Genomic DNA, 26,493 nt, shown 5'->3' on the forward strand with positions numbered 1-26,493 from the left:
CTGCATTCCAGCCTGGATGGCCACCACCATGTTGTAGATCAGCGCTCGGCTGGCCTGGTCCTTTGCTGTTTCCAGGGCAGTCCCATGGGCCAAATCTAACCACATTGCAGGCCAGATGTGGCCTGCAGACCTTGAGTTTGACACCCCTGCTGTAGTATATTGTTATTACACAAAAGGAAAATTATATTAATACTGACTACTAACTCTGTTCAGGCCTTATTTAAACTGGATGAGTTATTATTTTATTGGCTGATGTCATTCCAATGACACTGGCTGCCTAAAAGATTCACTCGTTTTATGTAAATGATTTTGGAAGAAAGATTTATTGGGAAAAATAAAGATGTTATAGCCCTTACTGAGGTGCAAACCAGTGTGATTATGCTCCTACAAGCTTTTATACTCAGTGCACAAATGACTGAAGAAAAGCTGTTGTCATTAGAAAGCTGCCAGTCAAAACAGAATATGGTGAGTCTCCAGAATCATAGTCTTTAAGGTGCTTACAAATGGAAATATAGATCAAAGCATCTCAAAACGTCTTTAATACTCTTCTGAACAATCAAAATACATGTGCTTAAATATAGTTAATCATCAACATAGTTTTAATTAGTGTTCATTGTAACAAGTAGATTTTAGAGACAAACCTGACTATTCCTACTAAATGATTTGCTTGTTTTTGCTATACAAGGATTCCAAAAATACTTATTTTGAGAGGAAAATTGTCGGCATTTCTTACTGTACCTATTTTGTTCAAGGTTAAGTCTTTTTCAAGCCAAACTTGACTTCCAATTTCATGGATACATTTATATAGTTTTCTTGACAGCAATACAGAAGTGGTTCACCCTTTGCCTTCAAGATCTTTTCTTAACTTCGTAGTTTAGTCTACAGTCCTGCTATTCCTGGGAGGTTTTCCCATTGAAATAGAAATCAAGACCAATTTTCCCTAATTTCTGAACCTAGATAAAGTCAGTCTTGTGTTGCCATCTGCTTAAACAATCAATTTTTATAATTGAGCTATTTATTAGCACCACTTTCAATAGTAGAAAAAGTATGCCATGACAATAATGCCATGCCTAGTGTTAATATATAATCACGCTGAAGACTATTTTGTTTCCCAAATGTAGGGATTCTCACAGAATAAACCAAAGTTATAGAATAAGAATTGGCATAATACAGTAGCAATCTTTGAAATACCAAGCTATAATAAAGTGCTAAAAAGTGTTAGGGTTCATTTGTTTCTACAAAGGGAGCATTTCATCATTCTCTTTCATTTGATGTTAACATGAAGTACTGAAATGCTATTCACAATGTCCTCATACTGAGGAGGCAGATCCAAATGATTTGCAAATTCATTTCTTTGTGTGCTACTTTCACCAGTAACTTCCTCATAGGATGGTGGTGGTTCACAGTTTGACAACCTGATTGATAAGAAATCCATAGGTCTCTCTGTGTAGCTCAAGTACCTTGGGAAGTGTCCACTGCCTTCAAATATTTCTTCTTGGGGAGAATGAAGAACGCTGAATGACTGAGGGATGGGATTTCTCCGATCAGGAATGGCTCTGTCACCTATATCTTCCCTGTTTCTGCTCTGGGTGTACATGGACTGTCCATGTGGGGTTTTTTGGAACAGGCATCTCCATGTGACAAATATAATAAGAACCACCACCAAAAGGCCAATGACTAGAGGAAACGTTAGGTAAAATGGGTACCAGTTCTGTCCTGGGTTACTTCCTCCATAGAGTCCATTGGTGTAATCTTTCCAAAATTCTGCCTAAAAAAGTTAATTATGTGTTATTATAATCAATTTTTACCTACTGGTACTATAATTATGGTTGTTTGCCATTAGCTTTGACTTTGTATTTAGTTAATTGCAGTATGTTTGAATGACAAGTGGAATAGAAGCATTTGAAATAAAGAAAACAAGACAGAACAAAGAAAAAACTAGTTCCTTTTTACAAATTAATCTCTAAAAGGAGGAATTTAAATTTGGGATCCCTAGAAATTTAACTTGTTCATGTTATAATAAAAATAGCTGAATAAAAATAGTCACATGATGAAATCTTATAAGCCTACTGAAAGATCATTCTGGAATGATTCAGCAAAAAGGAGCTAAGATCATGTAGATGCAAAATCTAAAGTTTCATATTTAGTAGTTATTTTCTAGCCTCATTCTTTAAGATGACAACACAAAGCATGCTATAGTTCTAATGTAGTATCATGTATTATATGGAAAAATATTAGATAAATATGTAAAGAATATTTTATATTTTTAGTAGGTAACTTACTGTTTTTTCATCATTTTCAAATGCTTCTCTTGCCTCTTCTTTATCACAGCGTTCTTCATAACATTCATGCTCGATGTTTCCTTTTTTAAGTTCTTCCAAAAGTCCATTGGTCCGTGGGTATCTTTTTAAGACAGAATTGGCCTTAGCCTCTATGAGGAATACTGCAGAAAACAAGGAAATACTAGTACTTACAAGTTGAGAAATTTATGTTCAGGATAATAATATTCTGCAGCATGAAGATGTACTGTTTGTGTCTATTTGGCAACAATGTTAATTCTACAACCTGTTCAGTTAATCAAACTGAACTCATCATAAGGATGAGAGTATAGTAAGATTTAAAACAGCATCAAGTAACATGTTTCAGATATTTCAGCTATAAACCTCATCCTATGTATGTAACGCTTAATCTATTGGATTATGAACACACAAACATTGTATGTGTATACTATACTCATAAATATTTGGGGTTGTTTAAATGCTGGAGCTAACTGCAAAGTAATAAGAAAATGATTGAGGATACTCAAAATCCAATTCCTAAGTGTTAAATTTAATAGACAATTAGTATTTCAAATGATGTATGTTGTGCTTACTTTAAGCAGGGATAGGGAAAAAAGACAGATTTCACACAAAAAAGGAAGTATTGGCACCCTATTTGTTTTATATTCAATGCTTTTTTTCCATGCTGGAGGAGGAACAATAGCATGTATATAGAATTTGGGTCTGGATAATAAATAATTATAGAGAACTTTGGGAAAAGAACCTATGTGCAGCTACAAATAATTTCCCCTCGATAATCTGATCTAAAAGTGCTTAATTAGTGCCAGATATTGGAGGGTGGGGTGGGAGAAGAAGGGGTGATCTTATTATCTACCCATCATGGATAGTTCACAAATTAAATTTAATGTTAAAATAATGATGCAATTCCTGTCAGGTTGCATTGTTGGAATGGAGAAAACTGATATGGAGAGTCTTACTCTTGAAATATGTAAAAACTAGGTAGTAGGGGCAATTGACATGCAAAAAAAAATTACCCACAGAGATAAAAAGGTACTTGTACAGCATTACACATTTTTCAAAGTGAATGATAAGTTTTGTTATGGACCACAGATAAATAACATGCACTTACCACTATCCATGTTAACACTTTTCTCTAGAAAGTGCTGAAAGGAAAAGGGAAACAACTTTTGTTAAGAGATAAAACAATTTTAAATCAAGAAATATTAAGTGGCACAAATCGAATTACAGGTGAATCTCTTCTGATAATGCAGATCTTATTGTTCTGTTTTTGAATTTCATTTAATATGACTACATACATAACACCATATTTTAATTTTAGAAATTAAAACAAAGCATGTTACACTTTGTCAAGTCTGTTTCACATCTGAAATGACTGATTAATTATTTCCAATAAGCCCTTTGAGTAGTTCCTGGATAACAATGCATAAGACCATTTTGAACCAGAACAATCTTGTAAGAAAGAGAAAGGGCATTGGTTCTTACCTGATAGGCCTATTCTCTGGGAGCTGTGAAGAGCATCCAGTTCAGGGTAATACTTCCGTCTGCCATTCAATAGGCTGAGCAAAGTTCTGAGGATCCGCCCCCTTGCCACTTGCCCCTAGTTTTGGCAAAGTCGAAGTGGTAGATTACACCATTGTTCTTCCTTCACCGTTGCTCATCATGTTTGACCAGGATCAGAACCAGAACCAGACGGTCATCTGGGTGGGGCTGGATGCTCTTCACAGCTCCCAGAGAATGGGAGTATCAGGCAAGAACCAACACCCTTTCTCCAGTGAGCTGCTCCGAGCATCCAGGTCAGGGACATACCCAAGCTGGCGTGTCCTTACGGGAGGGCCTCCATCTGGTTTGGAGTCTCCCTCACCATGTGAACCCTCTGCAGGACACATCTGCCAAAGGCAGCCTCCACCAAGGCAAAAATGTTCAATCTGTAATGTCTTATGAAGGATGACGGTGACAACCACGTCGCTGCCCTACAAATTTCTTCGATAGCGGCTTGTGTCGCCCAAGCCACTAATGTGGCCGCACTCCTGATGGAGTATGCCGTGATTCCTCTGGACACGGGTAATGTCTGTATTACATATGCCTTCACAATCATGGCTCAAAGCCATCTACCCACTGTTGAAGCTGTGACTTTCCTCCCCAGTGTGGAGGGTTGGAATGAGACAAAGAGGGCCTCTGTCTTCCTGACAAAGAGGGTCTCTGTCTAACCAATCCAATATCTCCTGGAAGAGGCTCGGGTGCAGGCGCCACTCAAAATGATCGACAGTGGCCCTGCTCAACCAGTCTGCTTGAATGTTGTGCTGTCCCAAGATATGCTCTGCTGTGATGGATTGGAGATGCCTCTCTGCCTCCCTCATGAGGGACTTTGAATGCATGCCCTGTCGATTTATGTGGGCCTTGGTGGCCACATTCTCTGTCAGAAGGACATGCTGTCCCTGGATCTTGTGCTGGAACTTGCAGAGGGGCAGATGGGCTGCCCTGAGTTCCAGCCAATTGATGCTGCAATTTAGGTCTGTTGGAGACCAGCGACCCTGTGCTACTAAGGACTGACAATGAGTTCCCCAGCCGAAGAGGCTGGCATTGGTAGTAGTTGCCAATCAGTGTGGCTCTCTGAAGAGGCAGTCCCTGGTGATGTTCCTGGAAGTCCACCATTGAAGTGAAAGAAAAACTTTCAGTGGGACCAGGACCTTGGCCATGGAATTGTTCCTGCTGGATCTCTGGAATGGGAGCAGAAACCATTGCAAAGTCCTGGCATGGAGGTGGGCCCAAGGAACTATTGTAATACAGGAAATCATCTTCCTCAGAAGTTGAAATAACTGGGCCAGGGGCACTCTTTGAGAATTCAAATGCAAATGGACAATTCCCTGAGGCTGGCCTGTTGATCAGGTGAGAGAAAAACCTCGCTTGTCACCGTGTTGATTATGGTGCCCAGGTGCAGAAGTTGAGTGGTAGGTGTCAGATGGCTTTTGTCCAGATTTGCTGAAAAGCCATAGTCCCGAAGGACTCGGGCCATGGTTCATAGCTCTATCTCTGCCTGCAGATGAGACTGGGATTATATTAAAATGTCATCTAAATAACATTGCAGGCGAACCAGCATGCTCCTGAGATGTGCTGCTAAGGCCGTCAGCACTTTTGTAAAAGTCTGGGGGCCAAAGCCAGGCCGAATGGTAGGATGCTGTACTCGTAATGGCGGTTGACATAACAAAACTACAGGAATCTTCTGTGCGTAGGTTTTATAGGGGTGTGCAGGTTTGCTTCAGTCAGGTCCACTGAGGTCAAGACATCTCCCTACCTGAGATTTAGAAGAATAGATTGTAGGGAACTCATTTTAAATCTCCTGTATACTAGAAAGTGGTTCAGATGCTTCAGGTCTAGAATTGCTCTCCACCACCACTCCGAGATGTGGTGGGACCGGATGAATGGGACATACCGGGGACATACCGGGGTCTCCAACAAATGCTGTATTGCAGTCTCCATAAGGTTCCTCCTTGTGGAATCCCGTGAAATAGAGCAAGGCATAAAAAAGTTTGGGGGTGTGGAGAGGAACTCCAGGGAGAGACCTGATCTTATAGTCTCCCAGACCCAGGCATCTGTGGTAGTCATGTCCCACTGATTGGCAAAAAAGGTCAGTCAGCCTCCAATGGGAGGGTCTGTTAGGTGTTCATTTGGACCGATGAAAGGATTTGCTCCCAGCTCCACAAAAGGGCCTCTTAGTTTGGGCTCATCGCCTGTTCCTATATCTGAACCCTGTCCTATCAGTTTGTTGTCCCTGATGGAAACCAAAGGACCTTTGGGTTCTTTGGAAGTTGTTTCCCTGGTAAGGAGTTTGAAAGGAAGTTCTCCGAAAGGACTGGGCGGGGTGATAATCGAACCTCCAGGACTGGGAAGGCAATATCTTCCTCCTGTCCTGTGTCTCTACCAGGATGGGATCCAAAGCTGACCCAAAAAGTTTGTCCATCGAAAGGAGCAGCTGCCAACTTCCATTTATGTTTGGAATCTGCCTGCCAACGGCAGAGCCATAACAGGGGGCAGGCTGTGATTTGGGAGGCTATGGGATGAGAATTTTAGCGCATTGAGGGTAGCATCATCAGAAAATTCTGTGGCCACCACTAATTTTGCTATGTCTTGATGGGCTCTAATGTTAGTGGCCGGAATGGAATCTTGCAGGTGGCATAGTCACCTTAGGGAGGTTCAGGTGAAAAAGGATGCGACTGTGGCCATCTTAATAGCCTGGGCATCTGCCTGGTGCGCCCTACATAGTGCTAGCTCTGCCCTCTTATCCTCTGGTCTCAAAGCATCCTCCGCCTTGCTGGGCATGGTGGAGGAAGCTGCTAGGGCCACAGCTGCTAGGTTCATCAACTACTGGTGTCTGAAGCAACCCAGTCAGATCTGAAGCCAAATTGTAAAATGTCCTATCATAACCCATAGGGTTGGGATAGGAGCCTGTGGAGGTCCACTGTCATCTGACCATATCCACAAACATCTTCAGGACTGGTATGACCTCTGTCTCTGTTATTGGTTCCAAAAAAATTAAATCATCTGACTCTCCCATGTTCAAGGCGGGCTCTGAAGAAATGGAAGGGTTGTCAAGATGTGCTGTGTTTTTGGTCTTGAACAACAAGGACTTGAAAAGATGCGGGCAGAACAGTCCCATGAATGTAGGCTGTTCCGGAGCTAGTCCTTCATCCTCTGACATATCTTTGTCTAGTTGGTCCTCTGTCTCCGACGGGGAGGAATCAGTATCATCTGATGAAACGGGAGAGTAGGGGTCCTGACCCTCTGCTGGTTTCCCCATGCGATGCATGGGATGAGGTTCTGGCTGAAATTCCTGTAGATTTCCCATTGGGTGCATGGGTTGGAGTGGTACCTGGAAGTCAGGGAGGTCCGCCCTGAGCTGCATGGGTTGAGGATGCCCTTGTTGTTGGAGAGAGCCTGATATCTGACACCTCATCTGGCAGGTCTGTTGCACACCTGTGGCAATGCCATGTCTGATTGCCTCCGACATCCAAAACTGCATAGAAGGGGGAATGTCCTGAGGGAAGAATTCCTCTGCACGGAGCCCCGCTGTAGTTGGGGTGAAGGTAACCTCAGGCACTAGCCTGGGTCTCTTGGTTTGATGAGCTTGTAGCCCTGTTGGCATAGAAACAGAGAACATTGAATCGGTCCTGTTGCTGATGACTGGTCACAGGGCCTGAGGAACGAAGGCCTCAGGTGCTCCTCTTGGTGACCAAGGTAGGGCTCTCAGGTTGTCACTGCCCCTATTGGTGACCAAAAGATCCTAAGGTGGGGCTGAAAGGGACCCAGAAAAAAGTACCGCAACTGCTGGGGCGGCTGATTGTCAGTTTTTTTCAGCCTCCCAAAGACTCCTCTCCAGATGTTTCTCCAGTGCCTTTTGGTGGCATTTCTCATATTTTGCTGCTGCCTTTGAGGGCTTCTTGGAATGAGAGGCCTTAGTTTTGTTTCTTGTTATTGCTCTGGCAGATATTCTGGACCCTGACTCACTGGAACAAATAGAGCCTTCTCCTTCCATTGCATGCCTGAAAAACATGTGTGTTTAATAGGATTATACCTATAAGATAGTGGCTATTGCCCACTTGGGAATCTGCTCTGGAGTGTGGGTAGTGACTCCTATTAATATTAGTCAGGTCCCTGCAGAATTTTTTTTTTAAAAAAATCCAATTCTTTTTCCTGAATTTTAAAATTTAAATTCAAATTCCAAAAAAATAATAATCAAAAAATAAATCCAAGAAATAGTTTGAAGCTGACCTGTTATGGCTGAGGGATCAAAAATCCAATTTAACCCTCAGCCTGTAGCTCCCCAAAAAACCATCTCTTAATAAAGGACAGTTTTAAAGGCGCAGGCTGACAATAGGCATGAACTGTTGACTGTTGGCCTAGGTGTGAACTGTTGACCACCCAGATTGTGCCGGCTGTGAAAAGCCTCGGTGCCGAATCTCAAAGGCCAGAGAAATTACCTCGGTGCAAGTTCTCTAGGCTTGAGGCTACTTGCCGGAAGGTTCGCAAGAAAAAACAGCTGATTGAGGGAAGAAAACTGTGGACTGCAAAGGAAAGTCGCCTTTTTTGCCGTTTGAATTTTGGCATGAAAAAAGGCCAATCCAAAATGGCGCTGGCTGCTGAAACTGCCGGCACAAAGTTTGAAAGGTCTTGGGCAGCCAAGGGAGGTCTTGGTGCGAGTGGGGGAAAAATAAGAAAAAAGGAAAATTAGCGCTTGAGGAATGCACCGAACGGAATTGCACCAATACACTTCCTGCTCAGGTCAGCTGTATTGGTGAACCCTCTGATTTTTAGAAAGAAGCTTCAGCAGCGGAATCAAGCTCCCGCTCTTTGCACTGCTATGGCCCGCAGCTAAGGGCCTGCTGCAACCAATGGACAGCTGTTAATTCGATGTTGGTTGTCAGCATTTTAACAAAAAAAGAGGGAAAACCTCCAAAATAGAAAAAAGAAAAATATAACAGTCCGAAAAGGATGCAAAAAAAAACCCCGAGGGCTGTTCTCACCGGGAAGATCTATTTAAAACAGTAGCATTCCAATAATCCTGGTTAGCGATACATGTCTAGCTTGAACGACAGGCTGAGCTAAAACTTGGCACAAGCAGCAAGCGGTGGATCCTGAGAACTTTGCTCAGCCTATTGAACAGCAGATGGAAGTATTACCCCAACCTGGATGCTCGGAACAGCTTACTGGAGAAATCAAGAGAAACTTTGGGAACCAAAATGCAGTTTATTACAAGGTGCACTGGAAAAAAGAAAACCATATTTTAAAAATGAATAATAAGAATATGAAAGCAAATTCTTACAAATTCACACATGAACAAAAAATAGATTGAAAACAGTATACACATATTTACTCAATTTTTTTTTCTTTTTAATTTCAGCAGATTCAAGAGAAGCAAAACCTTAAGTTTTAAAATAAACTATCAACATAGTAAATGTAAAAAGATAACTCTGTATGATGAGTTTTGTAACATAGTGAATCAAGCATAAGCAAAAATTATTAATTATAACAAAAATGGGGAGAAAAAGTAGAAACTAAGCTCAAACACATATTCTAATACATGAAACATTGTGTGATGACCTGTAGTCTCTCAAAATAACCCAAAGCCCAAAACATATATTAAAGTCCGGTAAAGCCTTCAACTTAACTTCACTGTTTTATTAGGCACAGTTTAAAGTCACAAATAATGTAAATAATGAGGAAAACAGAAAACCAAAACAAACCGCAAGGAAAATAACCAAGGAAAGTCCATGGGAAGAACGCCAGCAAAGATAAGCCTTTCAAGGTGAACACTAATTAACTTCAGCAATTCTAACTGCGCAGTTGCAAACTTATATACATAGCTCCCACCTGCAAGCCATGAGGAGGATCATGGTAATCTCCTCCAGAGTAGACCTCGCTTTTCCCTGAACCTCTCATCCCTGTGTGACCTAGGATGGGTAGGGGATGGGCCTGGATCCTCCTCTGACTGCTCAGCCGGCCTCTGCCCTTCCCCAGCCTCCTCCACCACCTCTGGAGCCACACTCCCAATCCCTGTTGGCTGTTCCTCCTCTTCCTCAGAGTCAGACTCCACCAGGGGCATGACACTATCCCCCACCGCAGGGCCCCCTCCCCCAGGACCAACCAGATGAGGACATTGAGGAAACTGAGCGTGAAAGTCCTGGACCAAACGAGGAGCATGAACATCAGTGGCATCGACCCAGGTGAAGTCCTCTGGTCCATAACCTTTCCATGCCACCAAATACTGAAATTGGCCCCGCAACTGGCATGAATCTCGGATGCTATCCACTTCGTAGTCCTCCTCTCCCAGAGGGGCTACTGAGGCCGGCTGTGATGGAGCCGGTCTATGCGGACTGTAGGGCGAGGCAGGGACTAACAGGGAACGATGAAAAACAGGATGGATACGCATGGTCAGTGGCAGGGAAAGATGATAAGCCACAGGATTGATCACCGCCTCGACCAGAAAAGGTCCCAAGTAATGGTGATTGAGCTTTTTCAATGGTCGCGTCATTGGTAAATATTGAGTAGAGAGCCAAACCCGATCGCTGACCGCTAAAGGTGGAACATCACGATGATGTCAGTCTGCAAACCGTTTATAGTCTTCCTTGGCTCTCTCTAGTTGATCACGGACCATGTGGTGCACGGCTTTTAACTCCTGCAAAAACGTATCCACTGCCGGAACTGGGGAATCAGATGGGGCTAAAGGGAAAAGTTGTGGATGAAACCCATAGTTAGCAAAGAAAGGGAACACATGGGTGGATGCATGTTGAGCATTGTTATAAGCAAACTCTGTCACCGGCAGCACCTCCACCCAATTGTCTTGTTGAGTATTGCTGAAACAGTGGAGGTACTGCTCCAAAATAGCATTCACTCTTTCTGTCCCTCCATCAGTTTCGGGGTGATGAGCAGACGACACACACCTGAACCTGCAGTTTCACGAGTAGGGTCTGACAGAAGTGTGCTGTAAATTGTACCCCCCGATCTGATACCATGTGGTCTGGTAATCCATGCAACTGGAAAACATGGGAGATAAACAATTGAGCCGTTATCTTGGCCGATGGAAGACCCGCACACAGAATAAAGTGGGCCATTTTAGTCAACATATCCACCACCACCAAAATGGTTGTGGCACCATTCGATGGTGGTAATTCAACGATGAAATCCAATGAAACTTCCCCCCACGGTCGTTCTGGTGTGGGCAAGGGCTGCAGTAGACCAGGGAGCACACCAGGAGCATACTTGGCTTGGTGACAGATCCCACAGGATGCCACATGTCCCGACACATCATGTTTAAGTCTCTGCCACCAAAATGTCCTAGAGATGAGGTGCAGTGTTTTGAACACCCCAAAGTATCCTGCCGCCGGACTATCATGACATTGACGTAGGATAAGTCCACGAAGAGGACCTCCAGGCACATAAATGTGATCACGGAACCGTAACAGGTCCCCAATATATGCCCAAGGAGTCTCGTCTCCCATTCTCATCCAATTCTTGACATCGAGCTGTCACAAATGGGTCCTGCCACAAAGGTGGCCGCAAACCACTTCAATGGAATCACCGTCTGGGACAAGGTTTTATCCTCCCTTCAGGTATACTCGGGCTTCCGAGATAGGGCGTCGGTGCATTGATTCCTTCCACTCGGAACATAGGTCACCAGGAAATCAAATCAAGCAAAGAATAAGGACCATCTCACCTGACGCTGGTTCAATGTCCGAGCTGTACGTAGGTGTTCCAAATTGCGATGATCCGTCCAAACCTCCAGGTGGTGCTGCCATGTCTCAAAAGCAACCTTAACTGCCAATAGCTTCTTGTCCCAAATCGTATAGTTGCGCTCTGGAGCCGACAACTTCCGGGAATAATAAGCGCACGGGAACAAGGTGCCTGCGGGAGCATAGGCCTGGAGGACCAGTGCACCAACAGCCACATCGGAAGCATCTGTTTCCACCACAAATGGCTGGCCTGGATCAGGGTGTTTGAGGATAGGCTCGGAAGCAAAGGCAACTTTCAATGCCTCGAAAGCTGCCTGCTCCTCAGCACCCCAATGGAACTTCTCCCCCTTCTTGAGCAGATTAGAAAGGGGAGAAACAGTCTGTGGCACAATGAGGTGGGAGTTCATCAGAAGCCTCCTGGCTAAATACTTGGGCTAAATCCTGATACTCTTTGGGGATGTTAACGGGTTCAGTCGGCTGGCCAGCCATGGCTGGTTCTCTGTTCTCCCCCCCAAACCCCGGGATGTTTGCAAATGCTACCTGTTTCTGGAATTGTACAGTTCCTCTCTTCCAGTTTATTTTTGGATTCCATTTCTGTAGCCATGTGAGTTTTAGGACTAGTGGTCTTTCCATTCCTGGGACTACAATGAATGTAAGCATCTCGCTATGGTTCCCCAGATTTTCAATGGTTCTGTGGCAAAACTGGCTGGTTCCTCCCCCGCTATAGTTCCATCTAATTGGCAGAAAGCAATGGGGTTTTCCATTTTCCTTAGGTGGATTCCCAATTTCTCTACTAGGGTGGGGTTGATTAGGCAACAGGTGCATCCCGAATCCAGTAACGCTGCTCCTTCCTCCCCCTTCCCTTGGCTGGGGATAAACAGTCTTAGGGGTAGAGTGAGTGGTTCTATTGGGTCGCTTACCAGCAGGTCTTCTTCTGGATCACTTTCAGATTGGCTCAGGTCTCCTTGAGGCATTGGGGATTCTTCCTCTGGGTTTGGGGGGGGGGGTCCGAAACCTCACGGCTTCTCAGAGCTGTTTCTTTTCCTCAGGGGTTGGATTTTCCAGGGTTCCCCCCTGGGTGGTCTGGCTTTCTGGCAGGGGTTTTTGAACAGCAGTCTGCTGCGCGGTGCCCCTCCTTTTCACACTTAAAACAGCCAGATGGTCTTGGAGTCATGGTGGTTTGGGGTTTGAAAAACTCCCGCTTCCCCTGGGGTGGGGATCTTCTCCAAACTCTGCCACTGCAGTACTGGTTACAGGCCATGTCTATCTCCGCCTCCTCTGCCATCAGGTACCATTCATGCAGAAGGTTTGGAGCTCCATGGGCCAGGCAGGCAGTGTACAGGTCGTCATTGAGTCCATCTTTGAACCAACAGACTAGGATATCTTCTGGCCAGTTGACTCGGTTGGCCAGGTTGCAAAATTCTTGGTGTATTCGGCAACAGGGTAATGGCCTTGCTTTACAATCCTAATGCAGTTGCGGGCTTTTTGATCAGCAAGGGGGTCTTTGAAGCAGTGACGTAGGGCTGTCATGAATCGATCGAGATTCCTCAATTCTGGGGCATTGACATTGTGGAGGGTCACTATCCATCTGGGAGCTGCTCCTTCTAGGGCCAGGGTGATGACTCACACTCGAGTCCACGGGTGGGGAAGTTCTGCCCATATTCTTGCATATAGGTGAGGACTTGCACCAGGAAGAATCCCAGTTTCTGGGGGTCCCTATTGAATTTCACCCCCAAGGGCGGGATCTTTCTCTGCAGTTGTATGTCTCTGGGTTGGCCAGGGTTGGCCCCTGCTCTGGAGAGGCAAGGGGTCGGGTACCTGGCACCACTGCTGGTGCACCGGCTTGTTCCATTGCTCGATCATTCTCAGCTGGATCAGGGGTGACGGCTTGGGTTCTCTCAATTTCTGGTTCACTCGCTCTCCTTCATTGGTGACCTAGTTCATCCCTCACATTGAGGTCCTCCAGGATTTCCTTCACGAGACGATTTATGTACTGTTTCAGTCAGTCATCTGCCAGTGGTTCCTCGACCCATTCTTCCTGATAAGAGAGGGCCTCCAGCTCCATTTTCCACCTGGGTTTACGGTTACCCTGGGTGAGGGTTACTCCCCTGGTTCTTCCATCCCAGTTGTCTTTCTTTCCTATGCCTATAGACCATCAGGGCTTTGTGGAATTTTCGCAGGCAGCTTCACTGTCTTCGATGGGGTACACAAAGTCAGTGTCTGGCTGGGTAGTTGTCGAAGTTTCTCCCCAGCATTCAGCTTCCCCTTGCTCCTTGCTATGTTCAGACATTTTCTCAGGTTCCCTTTGGTAGAATGAAGTTCTCTATAGAAGGAGAAAAAAAAATTCCTCTCCAGGTTGACCACTACTGCAGATCCTGCTTTATGTAAGGCCTAGACTCTCTCCCTTCAAACAATAAGAATGAACTTCTGAAAGCTAGGGACTTCAAAAGGAATTGTTTATTGAAAGGAAGTGATCCCAGTACTAGTCAAAGCAGAATCTAAGATGCTTCCAGGCATGCAGTATAGATAAAGGGAGTTAGAACCCCTCCTCTTATTCTGATGTGGATTTAGTCAAACAAAGAAACAACATGTTAATACCCCCGCCTTTTCTGGGAAGTAGCTTAGAAGAGTTTCCCAGGAAGTTTACTTTTGGAGCTGAAATTTTTATGGCCCCTTCTTCTCTTGCTATCTCTCCAAGAGATGACAAGTTTCCAGGCATCTGGGCTCCAGTCCGCAGTTGTATATCACGTGCAAGGTATACAGATTCAATACAAAACTTTAGATATTCAGGTTACATCAAAAAGGATTACTTCTATCAACTCCTCCCCACTTCTTCCATTGAAGAATGGCAGATACACGGAGCAGGACCGCCGAGCCGGGAAATGGGGCACCAAGGCAGGGCAAGGCTCCACCAGCAGTGGTCTAGCTTTAGGTGGCTCCAAGCAGCCCGCTCCAAGCAGCCCGCCCGCCCACTGGGCTGAACCCTTCCCGCTCCTCGGCGGGAAGATGCTCCCGCCTGCAAACTTTGCCTTTGCAAAGTTTAAGCCTGGAAGCCCTGGAAAAAAAAGGGGGATCGGCGGGGACTCACCTTCAGAGAGGTCGCACTCGAAGGTGATTTCGAACTCCCAGCCGAGGCCTTTGCAACGTTCTTTTCTTTCCTACCCCGAGAGTGCTCCACACTGTTTTGCAGCTTTGGGGTCCACGCGGCGCAGGGCAATACGCCATGCCCAGCAATTTTTTTTCGGGGCGGGCCGGATTGGACAGACCAACGGGCTGGATGTGGCCCGCGGGCCGTAGTTTGCCCACCCCTGTCCTACATTAAGGTGTGCATAATTATTAGTCAGCTTCTTTTCCTCAGGCAAAATGGGCTAAAAAAGACTCTGAAAAGTCAAAAATAGTAAAAAGTCTTTCAGGGGGATGCAGCACCCTTGAAATTGCTAAGATATTGGGGTGCTATCACAGAATTATCAAACGTTTTGTTGTAAATAGTCAACAGGGTCGCAAAAATGTGTTGAGAAAAAATATGCACATTAAATACTAAAGATTTCAGAAGAAACAAATGTGAAGCTAACCAAGAATCCATTATCCTCCAGTGCTGTCATATTCCAGAACTGCAACCTACCTGGAGTGCCCAGAAGTACAAGATATTCAGTGCTCAGAGACATGGCCCAGGTAAGGAAGGCTGAAACCTGACCATCACTGAACAAGATACATAAGTTGAAATGGCAAGATTGGGCCAAGAAATATCTGAAGACAGATTTCTTGAAGTTTTTATGGGACTGATGAAATGAGAATGACTCTTGACGGACCAGATGGATGGGCCCATGGCTGGATCAATAACGGGCACAGAGATCCACTTTGACTTAGACGCCAGCAAGGTAGAGGTGGGGTACTGGTTGGTATTATTAAAGATGAGCTAGTTGGACCTTTTTGGGTTGAAGGTGGACTCAAAATCAACTCAAAAACCTACTGTCAGTTTTTAGAAGACACTTTCTCTAAGCAGTTGTACAGGAAAAATTCTGCATCTTTCACGACCACCATGATTTTTATGCAGGACAAAGCTCCATTGCATGCATTGAAATACTCCACTGCATTGCTAGCCAGTAAAGGACTTAAAATGAAAAATAATGACATGTCCCCATTCCTCACTTGACCTAAACCCTATTGAGAACTTGTGGGTCCTTCTTAAACAGGAGAGTTAGTGAAAGAAATCAGTACACCTCTCTGAACAATGTCTGGGAGCTGTGGTTGCTGCTGCACAAAAAGTTGATCATTAACAAATCAAGAAACTGACAGACTCCATGAATGGAAGGCTTATGATTGTTATGGAGAAGGATGGCTATATTGGTCACTGATTTTTTTTTTGAACTGTCAGAAATGTTTATTTGTAAATTTTGAGTTGTGTCATGGCCCCGTCGGAGCCTGAGTCCATGGAGGATGACAAGCTGGAGCTGAGGCCCACAGACTATGGCTTCGTTGGTTCCAGAGGAACACAGGGAGGAGCAGGACAAGGCTCCTCAGGCCTGGAATGGCTTGCCAGCAGGGAAGAACGGGGACAGGATGACCAAGAGAGGGGGAAAGAGAGGGCAGGCAATGGAGCAATGGAACTCAGACAACAAGCAAGGACTGCCCCCTCCTGATCCCCGAGCATGGAGAGTGGAGAGGAGGCAGAAGCAGTGCAGGACAACCTGACAATTCAGGAGGAGAGCGCCCTGCCCCTCTTCACAAGGCACATCTGGGGATTGAGACTTAAGGAGACCCCGTGTGGAGAGGTGCTTGTCAGGATTCGTGGAGTTTCATGTGCCATTGCTGATGTCTGGAGTTTGCTGGACTTCTTGCCTTTATGCTGCCTTGTTCCCTTTGCCTCGCTGGACTTCTGACCTTGAAGCCATTGTGCTAAGTGTTTTGCTGGATTACTCGCAGCCAGAGGCTGCTGGAGGTGTGTGTGAGCACTTGCCATAAACATGGGACTGTTTGGGGGAAAGTTGGGGCAATAAAGGGGAGTTCAAACTATCAGCTGGCTGTGTTGCCTCCGTGCCTTGCCCTGGGTCATGACAGGTTATTATTCTCACTTTAACAGATGAACATAAATGAGATGGAAAAATTTTCATTTTTTATTTAGTTGCATAATTATTCTGCACACTAATAGTTGTCCAATAATTGTGCACACATAGATATTCTCCTAAGAAAACCATAACCTCATTTTAACTGTCTTAAATATTCAGGTTTGAGGTTTATTATGGATTGACCGAGAGCACTGTAGTTGTTCAATAATAAAATTAATCCTCCAAAATACAGCTTGCCTAATAATTGTGCACATGGCGTACATGAATACTTTAATAATAAATCAGGTAAAGGGACAAGTTTAACAACTGTGTGGGATATTAGTAAAGCTGTTGTAAGGGGTTATTTTATACAGTATAATTGCTTAGAGAAGAAAAAATCCCACGAAAAGACACAAAAGATACTAGATGAAATCAGACAGAGAGAAATCAAATTGCAAAATACACCTATGGACCTTTATATCAAATTAAACTGCTATGACAACAACTGTCCATGTTAACAGAACAAGAAATAGAAACAAAACTGAAGTACGCTAAACAAAGACACTTTGAGTTTGCAAATAAACTGGAGAGATGGTTGGCATATTGTTATATGTGGAAATATACCTTATACACCTAAGAATATAAAGGGCAAGACAGACTCCATGTTTGTTCTTAGTTTGACCTGTTAGAGATCAGAACATTTATATAACTTGATATGAACGTGTTATGAAATTGTTATCAATCTGTTACTCTGTTAAAGGTCTATAGAATTGCAAAATATTATGTTCTTGGCCTGGTTTGAGATTCATAAGAAGGTCGCCCTGACATTATAGAATTATTAATGATCTCTTGTGTAATCTTTCAAGTGAAAAACTGGAAATTTGACGATAATGAGAAAAGTTGGGGGATTTCCATGGGAGGATGGGACTTTCTTATGAGAAACACTGTATAACTTCTATGTATGGAAAACAGGAAGTATTATGTAATCTGTTAAATGTGATAATCCTATATAAGGCTGTATTTACTGAAGGGGAGTGTCTCCTTTCTCCTAAAACGGTTGTTTTGGGGTTAGGGTTCCGGTACTGCAATACCTTATATAATAAAGCATCCCATGGGCTCTGATCAGGGGTGGGATTCTACCAATTCGCACCTATTCGTTAAAACTGGTTGTTAACATTCTAAGCAGTTTGGAGAACCAGTTGTTAGAAGAAATTTCTGCCCTAATCCTGTAAGGAAGGCAGGAAGGAAACATTCTGGTATTGCTTACAGAAACTGCTTCTCCATTAACCCTTATTACATTCTTGGCAGGACTAGACTTCCTGTCTCAGGAATGTCTCTGGATTTCCCCCCCCCCCCTTTGCTGGTACTTTGCTTGTGTGGAGTGACCATTCAAATTTCAATGGAACTGAAAAAAGTGACATATGACTATTTTTCACACTTACGACTGTTGCAGCATCCCCACAGTCATGAGAGGCCAGGCGAAGAGATGCGTGCCTCGAGTGATATTGAGTTGGCCATACACAGCCAATAACATGACCACCAAGCCACACCCACCACCTAAGCCACGCCCACAGAACTGGTTGTTAAAAAATTGAATCCCACCCCTGGCTTCATTATCATAGTCTGTTGTTTTATTTTTGGTATATTCTCATACATATATAAGAACAGAAAGGAAAAAGATATGATTGAGAAAATTTGTGAAGGCAGTAATGTAATAACAATGAACTTATCAAAAAAAAATTCATAATTTTTATTCTAACTTATATAAAGACAGGTTAGATATGTCAAAAATAGATGAATATCTTTCAAGACAACAGCTGCTTAAATTATCACAAACTCAGAGACAACTTATGAATGATCCAATAACTGTCTTTGAGATATCAGAAGCCATTATAAAAAATTAAATCAGGTAAAGCTCCAGGCCCAGATGGCTTTACAAGCCATAAGTGCTTTGAGAAGGAAATTATTCAACCATTAAAAGACACAATGAATGATATATTGGGAGGGGGGGGAATAACTCAAATGTAGAAGGAAGCTAATATTGTATGGTTGTCCTTTTTTAAAGAGAATGGAGTGGAGGGAGTGAATCTTGAACCTTCGGTAGATTAGATGTCTGTTGAGCCCTTTCTTTGAAGACGTTTCACTTCTCATCCAAGAAGCTTCTTCAGCTCTGACTGGATGGTGGGGAGTGGAAGGATTTATATTCCTTGCAGACAGCTGGACATTTGCATTTTTTAGCAGGTCATTAAGACTACCTGGAAGTTTATGGCCTCTATGTCAAAGAGAGGTTAGAGGCCATCTATGTCAAAATTGAACAGCCCTCTCTCAACAGAGGGGGAGGGATACAACATCATCTATCTCCAATCTACAACACAGTCCTTTCAACAGTTCCAAGAAGGCTTCACACCAATTTGCACTACTCAAGTGACTCTGATGACATGGATAAACCTCCAGGTAGCCTTAATGATCTGCTAAAAGAATGCAAATGTCCAGCTGTCTGCAAGTAATATAAATCCTTCCAATCCCCCACCATCCAGTCAGAGCTGAAAAAGCTTCTTGGATGAGAAGTGAAACGTACTAAAAAAACAACAACCCAGAAAGTCCAATTGCCTCTTGAAAAAAGCACCTTTGTGTAAGGAATAAGAGAATTCAAAAGTAATATGGTATATAGATATGTTATAATCATGTGTAGCAGTGTTAGAAATAGGTATTCTTTTACTCTAAGACCATTAGAAAGAGGGCTTGATGAGATGCTGAAAGTACATTCCTTAACACTAAGGAGATAAGAGGAGCCACATAGGCAGAATACTTTATAAGTTGATACTAAATGAAAAGGTATGGGAGGTACCATGAAACCAAGAATTTTCTAAAGACTCCTTGGATACCCCTGAGGACCTATCAATTGAGTTGAAGGAGGAGGAAAGGGGCGTAGTGATAGAAATGAACTGTCAGATCTGTGTATCTGCCATGCTTCAATGGAAGAAGGAGGGGGGGAAGTTGGTACAAGTAATCCTTTTTGATGTAACCTGAATATATTAAATCTTATATTGAATCTGTATAACTTGCACATGATATACAACTGGAGGACTGGAGCCAGATGTGTAGAAACTTGTCACCTCTTGGAGAGATAGCAAGAGGAGAAGAGACCATAAAAATTCCAGCTCTGGAAGATACTCCCTGGGAACCCCTTCTAACATACGTTCACAGAAAAGGGGAGGGGGGAATTAACATGTTGGTTCTTTGTTTGACTAAATCCACATTTAAATAAGGGGAAGGGTTCTAACTCCCTTTATCTATTACTGTATGCCTGGAAGCATCTTAGATTCTGCTTTGACTAGACCTGGGATCACTTCCTTTTAATAAAGAATTCCTTTTGAAGTGCTTAGCTTTCAGAAATTCATTCTTTTTCAGTCCAGTGCCTCCATGAACTGTATATAATGTAATGTTGTTGGAATTTAAAAGTGTGGTTTTCTTAGCTAAATTTCAGGCTCAGAGACCCCACTGGGCTTTGCAAACTGCCCTTTTCTTTTAAGTTTTAAATAAAATTTCTTTGTTTTCACTGACCCAAGTTTTTGTTGGCTGACATAATTTCCAACATTTGGGAATAATATTATGTTGTCACCAAAGGAGGGTCAGCACATTGTAAAGACAAAGAATTACAAACCAATTTCAGTATTAAATAAGGACTATAAACTCTGCTGCAGTTTTGCAGAAAGACTAAATAAGATTTTACCAGGATATATACATGAAGACCAATCTGGCTTCCTGCCAAAGAGACAGCTAAGAGATATGAGGACTGTATTGAATATTACTGAATATTTACAATACCATAACGAGAAACAGGCAGCTTTATTGTGTTTAGATGCAGAGAAGGTATTTGACAATTTAAATTGGGCTTTTATGTTTAAAGTACGGGAAGAAATGGACTTTGGAGAGAACTTTATTCAAGGAGTCAAATCTGTTTACAGTTCACAGAAAGCAAAATTTTTATTTATGGTGATTTAACTAACTCATGTGAATTTCAAAAGGATATGAGACAAGGATACCCTTTGTCTCCTTTACTTGGTGTTGGAAGTTTTGAATACACATACAAAGCATGAGAAAATAATGGGAATAACTATCAAGAGAGAAGTTTAGAAATAGGGCATTGGTCCTACCTAAACGCTTCTTCTTGAGGAGCCGAAGGGAGAATCCAGCTAGTTTCTTAGCTCTGCAGACCGAGTTGAAAAACTGAGGACACACCCCCTGGTAACGGTCCCTAGTTCTGAACAACGTTGAAGTGAATTCAGCTGCTCCTCGTCCTCAAACTGATAGCTCAGTTGATACCACAAAAAAAGAAGGACATTTCCTCCCTACTCCGACCTGACAGAATACAGGATGGGACTGGATTCTCCCTTCGGTTCCCCAAGAAGAAGCATTCAGGTAGGACCAATGCCCCTTCTCCACTGAGCTGAAGAGATTTAATCCAGGATGGGACATACCAAAACTGGCTAATGGCTGTCCTATGGGTGGGATCTGGATTGGTCGGAAGTCCCCACCTCTACATGAACACCCTGCAGGACTCGTCTTCTGCTGAGGCAAAGGAATCAATTTTGTAATGACTCATGAATGGTGTCACCGATGACCAGGTCGCAGCTCAAATATCCAGAATCGATGCCTGCGTTGCCCAGGCTGCGGTGGTCGCTGCACTTCTGGTTGAGTGCGCAGTGAGATTCTCCTGGGTACAGGAAGGCTCTGTAACTCATATGCCTTTGCAATGCAGGTCTGAGCCAGCGACCTACTGTGAAAGGTGTCACCCTGCGACTCAAAGTTGACAGCTGAAAGGAAATGAACAGGGCTTCCATCCTCCTAAGAGAAGAGGTTCTTTTAATGTAAATACGGAGGGCCCTCCTAATGTATAAGGTGTGCCATTTTCTCTCCAGTGCATGGGTAGGCTCTGAACAGAAGTTCGGCAAAATCAACTCCTGTGAACGATGGAATAAGGATGGGTGACCTGGACTTCCAAGTGGGTTCCCCAACCATACAGGCTGGTATCGGTTGTGATGGTAATCCTCTGGGGCTTCCTGTACAAGCATCCCTGATCCATGGCTTGGGACTGCCACCAATGGAGAGAATGAAGAACTGGCAAGTGAACGCGAACCCTCCTTGGTGAGTTGCCCCTGCACGCCCTCTGGTAGGGGAGCAGGAACCACTGAAGGGTTTGGGAATGGAAGCGGGCCCATTGGACAATCCTGATGCATAATATCATTTTGCCGAGAAGTTGAAACAGCAAGATGATAGGCGCCTTTCTGGAAGACAGGATCAGCGACGTGACTTCCCTGATACTGTATCGATGCTCCTGTGAGAGAAAAACCTGCCCGGCCAAGGTGTCTATGATAGCACCCAAATGCAAGAGCCGAGTCAATGGTACTAGGTGGCATTTGTCCAGGTTTATCGAGAACCCATGCTTTTGAAGAATCCAGATTGTCGACATCAGATCCTCCTCTGCCTGGGGTCAGGAAGAGGATGCTATCAGGATGTCGTCCAAATAGCAATGGATCCTTATGGGTAAGGCTCTGAGGTGTACCGCTACCACTGCCAGGAGCTTGGTAAAAGTCCGCGGGGCTGATGACAGGCCGAATGGGAGGGCCCTGTATTGAAAATGGTGGCCGCCATAGCAAAACCTCAGGAACTGACGGTGGTTGGGGTGTATGGGCACATGGAGGTAGGCCTCCGTCAAGTCTACTGAGGACAAAAAATCTCCCTCCCACAGTCCCTCTAGAATGGAGTGGAGGGAGTGAATCTTGAACCTTCGGTAGATTAGATGTCTGTTGAGCCCTTTCAGGTTGAGGATTGCTCGCCACCCACCCACCCCCGAGGCCTTTGGAATCACAAACAACACTGAATAGAAACCCTGTCTCTCCTGGTCTACCAGAACCAGCTGGATGGCCTGAATGTCCAGCAGATGGTGGATCTTCAATTCCATGTGATCCCTCTTTGAGGGGTCCCTGGAGACAGGGCAGCACACAAAGGCTCTTGCGGGGGAGGAGAGAAACTCCAGGGAGAGACCCAACTGTAAGGTTGACAGGATCCAAGTGTCCGCTGTGGGCTGTTCCCACCTCTGCCAGAACAGTCCCAGACGGCCCCCTACAGGAGATGAGGCTCGGGTGTCACTTGTTGCACCTGTAGGGTCTGTTGGAACCCCTAAATGACCTTCTGCCCTCTTGCCTCTGATGCCCTCTGGCAGCAAAGGCCTGTCTATTGGCCTGAGATGAGGATCTTTGGAAGAAGGGCCTACTTTGACAGGGAAAGCCTGCCCCAGCTTCTCCCTGTTTAAAGGAGGGCTTCCTGTAGTAGGGAGGAGACCTGTAATCAAAGCGCCTCCCCTGGGAGGGCAGGATCTTTCACTTGTCTCCGGTTTCCATCAAAAAGGGATCCAGGGCCTCCCCAAAAAGTCTCTCTCCCTTAAAGGGAGCTGATGCCAGCTTCCATTTGGTTCTGACATCCATCTGCCAATTTCTTAGCCAGAGAAACCTACGTGCTGTTATGGAAGAGGCCATGGCTCTGGAAGAAAATTTGGCTGACGTGAGGGTGGCATCAGCAGTCAATTGAGCCACAGCTATAATCTTCTTCAGGTCCTGATGTACCCTGAGATCCTCAGGTGGGATTCTGCCCTGGAGCTGCCTCAGCCACCACAAAGAGGCCCGAGTAAAAAAAGACGCAGTCATCGATGCTCTGATGGCCCAAGCATCGGCTTGATGAGCTCTCCAGAGTGCCATCTCCTCCTTCAAGTCCTCTGCCTTTAAAACGTCCTCCGCATCAGGTGGGATGACAGATGAGGAAGTTAGGGCTAGCACTGGGCCATCTACCTTTGGCACTTCCATAATGTCCAAAACGTCCTTGTCCACATTAAATAAGGTAGACTCAGACCCACTGGGGCGAGGGGGTCTCCCACTGCTTTAAAAAAATTTTTTTATTGGTTTTTAAAACAAACATAAACAAACAAAACATAAAAACATCAAGCCATCTTCCATATATATACATACAGTGTGCCGGTTGGTTTACAAATTGTTTTGTGCTTCCATTTCATAGTCTTCAATTACAATTACACTGTATATATTCTTGTATTTTCAATCAAGTATTAAATAGATTAATATCATTATTAATCAATCATTTGACTATATTTTTATTCATTCATGTTTTACAAAATAATCGTATTTTACTTAATTTGTTTTATGACAGTTCATATTATCATCTCAAATCTATCCTAGAATCATTTTGTAGATATAATAAGAAAAGAATACATCTTTATATATTTATTATTTTCTAAGAATCTACATAATTCATTACTATATTTTATTGTCTAACCATTGATAGAATAGATCCCAAATTTTATAAAATTGTTTATCCTCTTGTTCTCTGATTTCAAATGTCAATCTACTCATTTCAGCACATTCCAATATTTTCTTAATGATTTCCTCCTGTGATGGTATTTTCTCATTTTTCCAGTTTTTAGCAAATACAATCCTAGCCGCTATTAATACATTTACAATCAGGTATTTCAGTTCTTTACTAAATATTTCAGGTAAAATTCCCAATAAAAATATCTCTGGTTTCAAATCTATATGTTTTTTTGTCATTTTTTCCAACCATGTGTGGATTTTAGTCCAATATTTTTTAGCATCCGTACATGTCCACCACATATGGTAATATGAGCCAGGTGTCTGATGACATTTCCAACATTTTTCAGATTTATTCTTGAACATTCTTACTATTCTTGTCGGGGGGAAATGCCACCTGTAAAACATCTTATACAAATTTTCTTTATATGCTGTTGACATTGTCATTTTATAATTTTGAGACCACAATTTTTGCCATTTCTCTAGATCAATCCCATATCCAAAATTCTTCCCCCAAGCAATCATAGTTTCTTTAACTTCTTCTTCTTCTAATTTAATTTCTAACAAATATCCATACAATTTTTTAATCACCTTTTCATCAGTACCTGTCAAAATCTTATCTAAGTCAGTCAGTTTATCATAAAAACCTTCTGTTTTAGAGTCCTTATCATACCTTGAATGTATTTGTGCATATGAAAACCAATTCATCTTTATACCTTGTTCCTCTAATTTTTGTATAGATTTAAGTTCACACTTTTCATTCAATATTTCACCATATCTAACTGTTTGTTCCTTTTTATATATTATAGGATAAGAAAATGCTTCAATAGTCGATAGCCAGACTGGAATTTTCAAATAACATTGCCTTTTAGTCTTCTCCCAGTTTAACCACAGAGACTCCTGTATATAATGTCTTCTAAAATACCCCTGTGTTTTAGTTCCTTTATACCATAGAAAAGCATGCCACCCCAACAACAGATCATGTCCTTCTTTTTTTTTTAAAAAAAATAAATTTTATTAATTTTACAATTAAAAACAGATCTACAATACATACACAAAAAACAAGGCCTTGGCAAAGGCCGGGAAAAGGAAGAAAGAGAGAGATGTAAAAAGGAAGAAACAGGGGGGAAAAGGAGAGAGAAATGAAAAAGAAACATATAAAAAAACCAATAGCCTTTTTGACAGTCTGTAAGATCTATTCTTCTTAAGTTGTATTGTATACGCACATCTTATTGGTATCTATACTTGAATTACTCTCAACTAGGTTTCTCTTGTAAACAGTCTATCCAGTTGTTGTAATATATTGAGGACTCTTTGTTTTTTAAGGCTAGCATTAATTTATCCATTTCTGCGCACTCTAATATTTTCTGGATAACCATCTGTTCTGTGGGTTTGTAAGGTAATTTCCAGCACTGAGCGAACGCTAGCCTGGCCGTAGTTAAAATGTGAATTGTTACATATTTCATCTTTTTGGATAATTGTTTGTCGAATATCCCTAGTAGGAAGGACTCTGGTTTGTATTCAATTTGTTCTTTGGTTATCTCCTCCAACCATTTTCTAATTTTTTGCCAGTATTTCTGGGTTTCCTTACATGACCACCACATGTGGAAAAAGGTTCCATCTATGCTTTTACATTTCCAGCATTTTGGACTCGTGTTGGGGTGCATTTTCGCCAACCTCGAAGGGGGCAGGTGCCATCTGTAAAACATTTTGCATGTATATTCTTTATAGGCTGCCGATTTTGTGATCTTGATATTTCTATTCCAAATCCTTTCCCATTCTGATAGTGTAATACTTCGTCCAACATTCCTGCTCCAGGCTATCATATTTCCTTTGACTATTTCTTGTTCTAGTTCTACTTCCAGTAAGTATTTGTAAAATTTAGATATATTCTTTTTATTTGGTCCTAATAAAATTTTGTCTAAGTACTGCGGTTTGTTATAAATTCCAAAATCTTTGTTGTCTTGTTTATATCTACTGTGGATTTGAATATATAACCACTGATCAATGTTAAATCCTCGCTCTTGTAATTCTTGTTGTGTTTTCAGTTTTCCTTGTGGGTCTAATAAATCTTTGTATTTAATCATTTTTGTTATGTCCAGGTTATTAGGGTGTACCATTGCCTCCATTGTTGATAGCCAAATCGGTATTTTTAGATAGTGTTTTTTTGCGTACTTTTTTCCAATTAGTTAACAGTGAGTCCCTGATAAGATGTCTATGAAAGTATGACTGCTTGGATTTCCCTACTTCCCATAAAAAGGCGTGCCACCCTCTCTGTAAATCGTGCCCTTCTAATAATAGAGTTCTTTTGTTAAGTAGGTTCACCCAATCTTTTAACCATAGTAAGGTGGCTGCCGAGTAATATAATTCCCAATTTGGAAGAGCTAGTCCCCCTCTACTCTTCGAATCTTGTAATGCCTTTACATTAATCCTGGCTTTCTTTCCCTGCCAAATAAATTTGAGTGTTATCTTATTTAGTTCTTCAAAGAATTTTTTATGTAACTTGATTGGGATTGTCTGAAATAGGTATAAAAATTTTGGTAGT

General features: G+C 42.9%; 1 protein-coding gene across 3 annotated transcripts in view; it reads right to left on the minus strand.

Moving 5' to 3' along the window:
* Positions 1 to 578: 578 nt before the first annotated feature.
* PRRG1 (proline rich and Gla domain 1) overlaps positions 579 to 26,493 on the minus strand; it is a 35,502-nt gene continuing 9,587 nt past the window's right edge. For 2 of the 3 annotated variants that reach the window (XM_026686158.2, XM_026686159.2), the window contains exons 2-4: positions 3,409 to 3,442; positions 2,283 to 2,443; positions 579 to 1,768 (exon numbers count right to left, since the gene is read on the minus strand). In XM_026686158.2, the coding sequence (XP_026541943.1) occupies positions 1,265 to 1,768; positions 2,283 to 2,443; positions 3,409 to 3,418 (675 nt within the window). In that variant the 5' untranslated portion in view covers positions 3,419 to 3,442 and the 3' untranslated portion in view covers positions 579 to 1,264. The remainder of the gene's footprint in view (positions 1,769 to 2,282; positions 2,444 to 3,408; positions 3,443 to 26,493) is intronic. The other variant, XM_087966839.1, reaches the window with a different exon arrangement.

Source organism: Notechis scutatus, chromosome 5, assembly GCF_049901735.1.
Source record: "Notechis scutatus isolate UNSWTSFEM ecotype Mainland chromosome 5, rNotScu1.2, whole genome shotgun sequence".
In the NCBI taxonomy this organism is placed as follows: domain Eukaryota; kingdom Metazoa; phylum Chordata; class Lepidosauria; order Squamata; family Elapidae; genus Notechis; species Notechis scutatus.